At 34.4% G+C, this 9,617-nt stretch overlaps 1 protein-coding gene across 2 annotated transcripts; it reads right to left on the reverse strand.

Moving 5' to 3' along the window:
• Positions 1-468: 468 nt before the first annotated feature.
• On the reverse strand, positions 469-2,396 carry LOC110460107. Of its 2 annotated transcripts, none has more exons than XM_021512831.1 (4): positions 2,294-2,396; positions 1,730-1,938; positions 1,495-1,605; positions 469-1,382 (listed from the first exon to the last, which is right to left on the reverse strand). In XM_021512831.1, exons 1-4 carry the CDS (start codon positions 2,343-2,345, stop codon positions 1,023-1,025), a joined length of 732 nt encoding a protein of 243 aa, XP_021368506.1. In that variant the 5' UTR covers positions 2,346-2,396; the 3' UTR covers positions 469-1,022. The 2 variants fall into 2 exon arrangements, with proteins under 2 accessions (XP_021368506.1, XP_021368507.1); XM_021512832.1 differs by having other exon boundaries at positions 2,327-2,394.
• Positions 2,397-9,617: the final 7,221 nt, after the last annotated feature.

Raw genomic sequence — 9,617 nt, forward strand, 5'->3', positions numbered from 1 at the left:
GCCACCACCACAACTCACTAGATACCAGCCACCACCACAACTCACCAGACAAAAGTCTTTATTACATTTCACACCTTTTAATCCTTGTTACAACCGAACTAGTCCTCATGTGAAATAGCCATTGTATTGGCTTTGACTAGTTCCAAGCATACCTGAATAGACACCAGTTGAAACAAGAACGTTCTTGATCAGCAGGAAAGGGATTTACACTTCATGTTTTGTTTATCATAACTTACCAAATTATGATTTTCATTGTAATATATTCAGTCATAGAAGTTTGACAGATCCCAGCAATTGTACATAAATATTCCATACATCTTACAAAATCAAGGTTCAATAACCTTTCGTAAATATTTTATGATTCAAAATACTGTTCGGTTATTAAATTATTACTAAGTAAAAAAAAAAACACAATCTGAATTTCAAAACAAAAGTAAAATTTATTTAATTCAAAAGGCGAATTAATTACAATGTTAACAAAAATAAACCAGTATGGTCTCCTATTGCATGTATCACTGTACATGTTATATCCGTTAACTATATCTTAATGGTATACATGTACAAAATCAACAATAACATTGGAACGTAGAATAATAACGAGTTCAGATTACTATATAATATCCAGGATGGCATCGCACAGGAAAAGTATATTAATCCTAAATAACATGTAACAAATCCTGTTAAAAGTTAAGCATTAACAAATAATCTGCGACCTAACATTCATCACATTGTAGCTGTTTTGTAAGAACTCATACATCAATAAATAACAATAATTATCATCACATTATGATCGAGGGACACAAACATCAATAATTAATTTATATAATTTATTGTTTGATGTGATACGAACAAAAGTCGTTGAGATCGATATCGGTGCTGCATTCAAAAACACTGATACACTTTGCAAATAAACAGAAATACAATTCACCATGTTTTATCAATCATAAAAGCGATTAATATAATCTACTTTAGTTATAATTTCCTGACTGGAAAGGTGTGGGTGAATGTTTGTTCCCTATCGATTACTGACTTGACCTAAGCCGATTGTTGATGGCTGTTACGTGGATATGCATTGTCTGAAGCAGGTGATACGTATCCTTGATGATGACGTAATCTCTTTCATGGCGCTCATTTTCGTTCATAGTGACTCTTAAATCAGGTGCCATCACTGTGTGAGATATGTAATCAATCCGAGCTCCAGAGTTTTTAATAACTCTTTGCTTGGTGCACAAAACGTTTAAAATGTTTCTCTCAATTTCCTGAACATCATCATTGTACGTTGCTTCCCTGCTGTCCATGAAGGTCTCGTCGAATCGCACTTGTTCCAAGAAAATCAGAACTCGGGAAAGCTTCTCATAGTTCGACAAGTGAGTGAGATTTATCTGTAAAATATAAGGACGAACTTCGTAGCTTTATTTTGATTTTTAAACATAATATTACATGAGATGTTAATTCTTAAAATTAGATCGTTGGCAATAAGAACATTTAACTTACGTCTGAAAGAGATTCTTCAATTTCTGATGTAGTCATAGATACGACAGGCATTCCGTCACAATGATAGCCATTCAAGTGGGGTATCCTTCTCTCGGAGAATCTGTCGGATATCTGTTACGACAGAGAAGAAATATCAAATGAGTATTTTCAAGAAATGCATGGCAATTAATTCAACCGGAAAAAAACAGCACAATATTAAAGAACTGTTTTCAACGAATATTTTATGTATACATACGTATTTATTTTTAAGTGATTCTGCTGCTGCTATGGCGGTCCGTAAGACTGGAAGCATGTCCTCCAATAGAACATTTGTGGAAGCTGTCGGAGGGCCTCCTGGTAACCCAACAATAGAACCAACGCTCGCACCACACGGACTGCGCCATTTGGCATCGCTCACAGCGTTCGTTGACCCGAACGAACACACCAGCACAACAACTAGTAAACCTGCAAACGTTGAAATGATATTAGTGTTATAAGGACATGTTGAGTATAACTATTATATTAGTGTTATAAGGACATGTCGAGGATAACTATTATTTTAGTGTTATAAGGACATGTTGAGCCTAATTATTTTAATGCACACGTCCTAAGGCATTGGTTTCTTTAAATATCAAGACATATATCATCGTACGTTTTGTCGACTGGATACATTTTTTTCTTTTTTAAACTGATGCGCATATCAAACCTAGAAGTCATAATGGTCATTGTTTCCTAATTACCAGTCATTGAAATTCTATAGTATAGTGACAGTGGCATACTATAAACACAATTCTTCTCCCTAACCTGCGATGACTTTTACCTTTTGTGAGATATTTTATCAGAGATAGTGTACCATTAGAAGCGGCTCCCATCTTATTTGGTTGGATGTTTTTCGTAAGTTTGTTTTCTGATGGACCGATTTTTTCTTTCTCTCAGAACTAGAGGAATATGCTGATCTCTAATTTAGAGGGACCTTATATACTAATTGTTCTGGCTTTTCCATCATGTATTGCCATGAATTTCAAAACCCTACGCGGTTTTTGTGTGGAAATTTTCACTCGGTAAGGCCCTTCCTATTGGTCTAACACGGAACCTAAAATAGCTATATATATCTTATATACAACTTTTGGGATGGACATCCATCGTATTTACTGTAACTAGGATATGAAGGAAAACCCCTTAACGACTTTATTCCAAACGGAAACGTGTCATACTTTTTACAAGGAATGTGTGTAAATGTACTTACACACATACGTTGACACATGTTTAGTGAACCTTTAAACAAAAAAGAGGTCAACACTTATAAACAATCTCATCCAAATCAGGATGTTGCAGTTAACCTTCTCCGGAAGAGGTCCTTACCGATCAAAATAAGTAGATATTTTTATAACACATGGAAAGGCATTAGCCAGTAAACGATCCCATTATAATGTGATTGATGAAGATTTGACAGATATGCCTCGAGCGCTATGTGTGTAAAATCGTCGCTATTGAGGTCGCGTACCTTTGTAATGGTACAATGGACAAAAGTATTTGTCTATTTCAAGTTTATCTACGTTGATCTGTCTAATAAATGTTTGTTTTTATATTTGTTTTATCATTTCTTTCTGTACGAATTTAAAAAAAATGATACTGCATTTGACTTTTTTTCTTTATCGGAAAAGCACCTCAATGGTATATTAGGAAAACACTCAATCTTAAGATGTCATTTTGACGTCAGCAAAGTGGTGACACTTTCCTTCCTCTGTCATATATCTAAGTATCTTTTTAACGTCATTTTACACTTATCTATTAGAGCTTAGCATTTAACTACTACTTATGAATTATAACTACATTTACATGTAATACTATGCTGATTTTACTTCACGAACTTATTAATACATATTTTAATCTAAATATTTACATATTCAACATATACTTTACGTATTGTGCTAAATAATCAATAGATTATATAAACATGTATGTGAAAATAATGTTTGTACAACAATTGAATAATTTAAGTATTACGTGTACTGCACTGATTCATAAATTATGTCAATTCATGAAAACGCACTTTAACAATTATTATAAAAACTGTATTTTATTTGTCACTGAAACTGAACAAACACAAATATTGAAGCAATATTTAAAAAAAAAAAAAGTATTCCATAAGTGTACATGTATTGTCCTTATCCACTTATAGATTCGATATGGTATACAGGTGTTGCCCTTATCCACTTATAGATTCGATATGGTATACAGGTGTTGCCCTTATCCACTTATAGATTCGATATGGTATACAGGTGTTGCCCTTATCCACTTATAGATTCGATATCTTATACAGGTGTTGGCCTTATCCACTTCTAGATTCGATATTGTATACAGGTGTTTTCCTTATCCACTTATAGATTCGATATCTTATACAGGTGTTGGCCTTATCCCCTTATAGATTCGATATTGTATACAGGTGTTTTCCTTATCCACTTATAGATTCGATATGGTATACAGGTGTTGCCCTTATCCACTTATAGATTCGATATTGTGTACAGGTGTTGTCCTTATCCTCTTATAGATTAGATATCGTATACAGGTGTTGTCCTTATCCTCTTATAGATTAGATATCGTATACAGGTGTTGTCCTTATCCACTTAGAGATTCGATATTGTATACAGGTGTTTTCCTTATCCACTTATAGATTCGATATCGTATACAGGGGTTGCCCTTATCCACTTATGGATTCGATATTGTATAAAGGTGTTGTCCTTATCCACTTATAGATTCGATATTGTGTACAGGTGTTGTCCTTATCCTCTTATAGATTCGATATCGTATACAGGGGTTGCCCTTATCCACTTATGGATTCGATATTGTATACAGGTGTTGCCCTTATCCGCTTATGGATTCGATATTGTATACAGGGGTTGTCCTTATCCACTTATAGATTCGATATTGTGTACCGGTGTTGTCCTTATCCTCTTATAGATTAGATATCGTATACAGGTGTTGTCCTTATCAACTTATAGAATCGATATTGTATACAGGTGCTGTCCTTATCCACTTATAGATTCGATATTGTGTACCGGTGTTGTCCTTATCCTCTTATAGATTAGATATCGTATACAGGTGTTGTCCTTATCCTCTTATAGATTCGATATCGTATACAGCTGTTGTCCTTATCCACTTATAGATTCGATATCGTATACAGATGTTGTCCTTATCCACTTATAGATTCGATATTGTATACAGGTGTTGTCCTTATCCACTTATAGATTCGATATTGTGTACAGGTGTTGTCCTTATCCTCTTATAGATTCGATATCGTATACAGGTGTTGTCCAAACAAATTTATAGATTCTAAATAGTATACAGGTATTGTCCTAACCATTTATACAATTGATATTATCTACAACAGACCAATTTATATATTGGATATTGTATACCGGTGTTGTCCTTACCAATTTATATATTTGATATCGTATAAACTTGTTGTCCGAACCACCTCATAGATTCCATATAGTACATTGTATACAAGTGTTGACCTAATTGATTTATAGAGTGTATATTGTATACTTATGTTGAGTAAATCCTGTGTAACTTATCAATAAATGTTATACAGTATACAAGTATTGGTTAGATAAATTAACAGAACATATACATTTATATATTTTTGCACTCACTAATAAATAGATTCTATAAAAATGTAAGAAAACACCTGTTGCACTTAATAATCATTCCCGCGCAATTTAAAAATGAAGCATGTATAACTCGTTGTAAAAAGCGTGACCTGACCCCTTGTTACTCATCAGGGATCCTCTGTTCATGTATACGTGTAGTATTTGATGAAGGCTCACGTGGATACTCATTGTTTGATGTACAGGTGCAGAAGAAGGTTAAGAGATATCTCAAACCAATGATAATAATATCGATTAACAAACTGAAGCGTGCATCAAACGGCGGTCTATTTGTTAAATGGGTAGATAATGGATACTGGATCACTTATGAAAGAAATATATACTATCATAAAATGCAGTGAATGTCGATATTCAATGGTAAAACATATTTTGCTTGTCCATGTTGATGAGCTCAACGACTCCGTGTTTACAGACTTAAACTCTTGCAATAAACAACACCCCACGCTACAGTTAACTGAAATTGGGCAGTATCAACATTATTTGTCAAATTTGTCGAACGTTCTGCCCCTTTTTCAAGACGGTACGAACACAATATAAAAAAGACTTCAACATCCTACCATTTGATAAATTGCAAAGCCAGCTTCAAAATCACCACCATAATATATGGCAAGCCTGGTTTACCCTGAATTCTAAATACATACAGCAATTTACACTAAAATAACTGACACGACAGGTACACAATAGTACTTTGTGCATACGACACCAATCGCCTAGAAATCAGTTAAACATTTAATTTATTTTGTTCAGTATTACTGGCTGCACCTTATGCTCCACTCTAAGCCACAAAGTATTGACATTAATGAACCAACATGTATGCTAAGTCTCATTTGTATGTATTTATGCTTGTGTTTCTTTATACAAGCATTCACCGTTATAATACTATACTATACAGCGATCTACACTATAATACTCTCAAGAAACAGGTACATAATACTGCACTGCATATGGAGACGATAGCAAACAACATTATAAAAATAAAACGACAGGTACAAAATGCACAAAAATAACGTGATATCAACCTATACATCTAGGTACACACAATGTATAGCACCGGTCCGACTACTTTATCTCTAATCATTTTATAAACCACATTTGTGTTGTATGAGTGTATTATAATACCCAATATGTAGCATTTGGTGTTAGCAAAGTAAACCAGTAAGATATTAAGTTGTTGTAGTCAAGTCGCCATATTTTAATCGTAACTTATTTTTACTCATGACTTCAAACCTCTTGTAGTTCGGAAACAGTCACTTGTGTTCCGTACTGAAAGTACTCTTCACTTCTAAAGTAAATCATTTCCGTTTGCAGTTTTTATATTATGTTTAATTGATATTGCATGTTTACTTTCATTATTAATGTCTCATGTGTTGACAAAAAAATAGAAACTTTTGGTCAAGCTATCCCATACTCCATACACCTGCATACACTCATTGCCCACAACATTTCAAACATTACACAGTCTCATTATGGCGTCATACTCTTAATTATTGCAAACGAGATGGACGTTTCCAGGAATGCCATACACAAAATTGTCCCTTTTCTATACTTGCTGAATTAGGAATATTATAATCTCTACTTCACAAATAGATAATACTATTCGCAACACTACGAAATATCTATGTTTCTGTCACAAGCTATCATAAGTTAAGCCACCTGACGGATGTAACGTGAAGAAATCGTAGTTCCTAGACTCACATGTTAGTGGCATGTTAACGTCCCTTTCAGGCTTTATTTATTTTCTTACATCTAATTTCTGTTAAGGTCGCTTCCTAACTGATTTCCTGCTCCAAGGAAATCGTCAATACATGTTGTTTCCTTGCATTCCATATCAAAAACCATGTAAACAGCATGATAACTATGGCGTCTAAACCAAGAACCCAATATAACATGAAAAACAATGTCGGACCTCTGTCTTGAACAGGTAGCGACAGGTCACATTCATTTATCAGTTATTTTATTTCCTCATTCTGAATTATTTTGAGTTAATATTATAGATATTTGTCACTGCCAATAATTTGCACAGAAGATAAATTGAGCTATGTTCACTAGATAACCTCTTTTTTCATCGTCTATTCTGATTTTGTCTTCATGTGACATGTGTATATATTTATTATTAATGCAACACGTTAAATACGAGCCAACAATTGGAAGTATATATCGTATTTATTTATTTTAAAAAGCATTTAATCAAACAATCCTTTTTGGCGGGGGGAGGGGGAGGAGTCATTCTGTGTTAAACCTCTTCGCGACAGCTATGACCATGAAATACTGGGTGTTTTGCGAACGATAGAACACTTTTGTCTATGCAGTATTCGATTCAGACAGGACGGATAGCATTTTATTTTAAAAAGCAATCCAGAGAACCTATTCCGTCTTTGCGTATTGCAGAGTTATCCTCTCATGAGCAGGTATTGATTGTTACGTCATTTGTTTGTGAGAGTATTGTTATTGTTATCAATTTTTGAGAAAACGACGTCATTTTCTCACACAAACCAATGACGTAACAATCAATACCTGCTCACAAGTGAAGATAACTCTGCAATACGCAAAGACGGAATTCCGTCTTTGCGTATTGCTGAGTTATCTCCTCTTGTAAAAATCCTGATCTCTTCTTTAAATTCCTTGTAAAAGACTAACAACAGTCTTGACGACCATATTTTACTGAGTACAAAGTGTGTGTGTATTACAAGGCAATCTGCCTCAACCTAAATGAACAAAGACTCAATTTACATTCAAATATATTTAGATAAATCAATTTGAATGTGCAGATTTTCAGGTTTTACCGTGCTGGACATATATTGAAAGCATTTTTCAAGAAACTGTTCTCACATAAAACCGATTCCAGCTACAGTGTATATTGAAATATTTCGGGGATTCCATATTACACCACAGCATTCCGTTTACAAAATAATAACAAAAACCACTAAAATTAAAAAAAAAATAGGAGTAATTCAATATCTCAAAGTAAAAAAAAAAAAAAAAAAAAAAAAAATGAATTTGGAATGGAAATATGCGTTAAAGACAAGAAAAACATTGAACGGTCGAAATACTTTGTTTTACGTCCACGAAATGCCCGTGTCGACAATAATTTAACAGTGACAAATAGTTGTATTACGTCGACGAAATGCCCTTTGACAATAACTTAACACTGATAAATATTTGTTTTACGTCCACGAAATGCCCGTGTTGACATTAATTTATTACTGACAAACACTTGTTTTACATCCACGAAATGCCCTTTTGACAATAACTTAACACTGATAAAGTTACGCCCACGCATGTCCGTATTGACAATAATTTAACACTGATAAAGATGACATATCCGGAACGATGAGAAACTAAAGGTTCACATTTACTAAGAATGTTCGGTATCATCCGGAAGGCAAGCTCACGTATGTTGGGTTTATAAGGGGACACTACGCTATTTATAGAAATGTATACACTAAGCATTTCCCTAACCAACTGTCTTTTGGTTATGAAGAAAAATTGTAAACTTGGAAGTAATAGTCCCTAACGGATATATCATCATTTCAAAAACAGTAAAACGCATGAGGTGAACAACTAAGTCACGAACGAGGAGAATGTAGAGTTTGTTAGTGGTTACTTACGGTAACAAGTATATGTATAACTATGATTCAAGCTTGTGTTCGATTGCACAATTTATGAATGGGTTTTAACATCATTTCAGGATACATGCTTACCGATGTGTGATTAGGAAAATATTACTATAGTTATATCTTAAGTGATTAAGTAGTTTAACCTAAACCTTTGGAAATAATGTAAAAGTGAGACTTGGTTACATCCTTTTGATCGCAATATCTCATCATTTAGGTAAAAAGCAGTAAAGTAGCTAATGCTTGCCGCTGTTAAACGCGGATGAAAAGATGATACTGTCAAGCGGTAAAACTTTGTTCGCCGGTTTCGGGCTGTTTTCTGTAACCAGTATAGGAGGGGGATGATGTTGGAAGTCGGCCATATTTCAATCATTGCTGAATTGGATACTGATCCAACCATGAGTGCTGTGTGTATACCCAAATTCAGTTGACTCCGTTACCGGCCTGTCCTAGGCAAGGGCGTAGCTAGGCCTCTATTAACGTGGATTCATAACTGTGCTAGGGGGGTCCGGGGGCCTGGCGCCCTGGACATTTTTAAAAACAATGGTGCAATCTGGTGCATTCTGGGCATTCTGAGGATCTTTATTTAGTACTCGAAAATGGAAAGTTTTAGGATCTTAAATCAACAAATAAACCCTTTACTCGGCATATTTTTTCTCTTAAATAGAGCTAAAATAGCAAACAAATACGAGCCCCGATTATGTTAATAATACCCAGATTATCTAACAGAAGTATAATTTTCTGTCCTTTTTGCCAGCGAACTCACTGTATTATTATATTTTCAATGTCAATGTCCATTTGTCTAACTATGCAACATTGCTCGTCCAGACAGACGTTCAGTGGACATAGTGGAACTCAT

Source organism: Mizuhopecten yessoensis, unplaced genomic scaffold (genome assembly GCF_002113885.1).
Source record: "Mizuhopecten yessoensis strain PY_sf001 unplaced genomic scaffold, ASM211388v2 scaffold10321, whole genome shotgun sequence".
Lineage (NCBI taxonomy): Eukaryota > Metazoa > Mollusca > Bivalvia > Pectinida > Pectinidae > Mizuhopecten > Mizuhopecten yessoensis.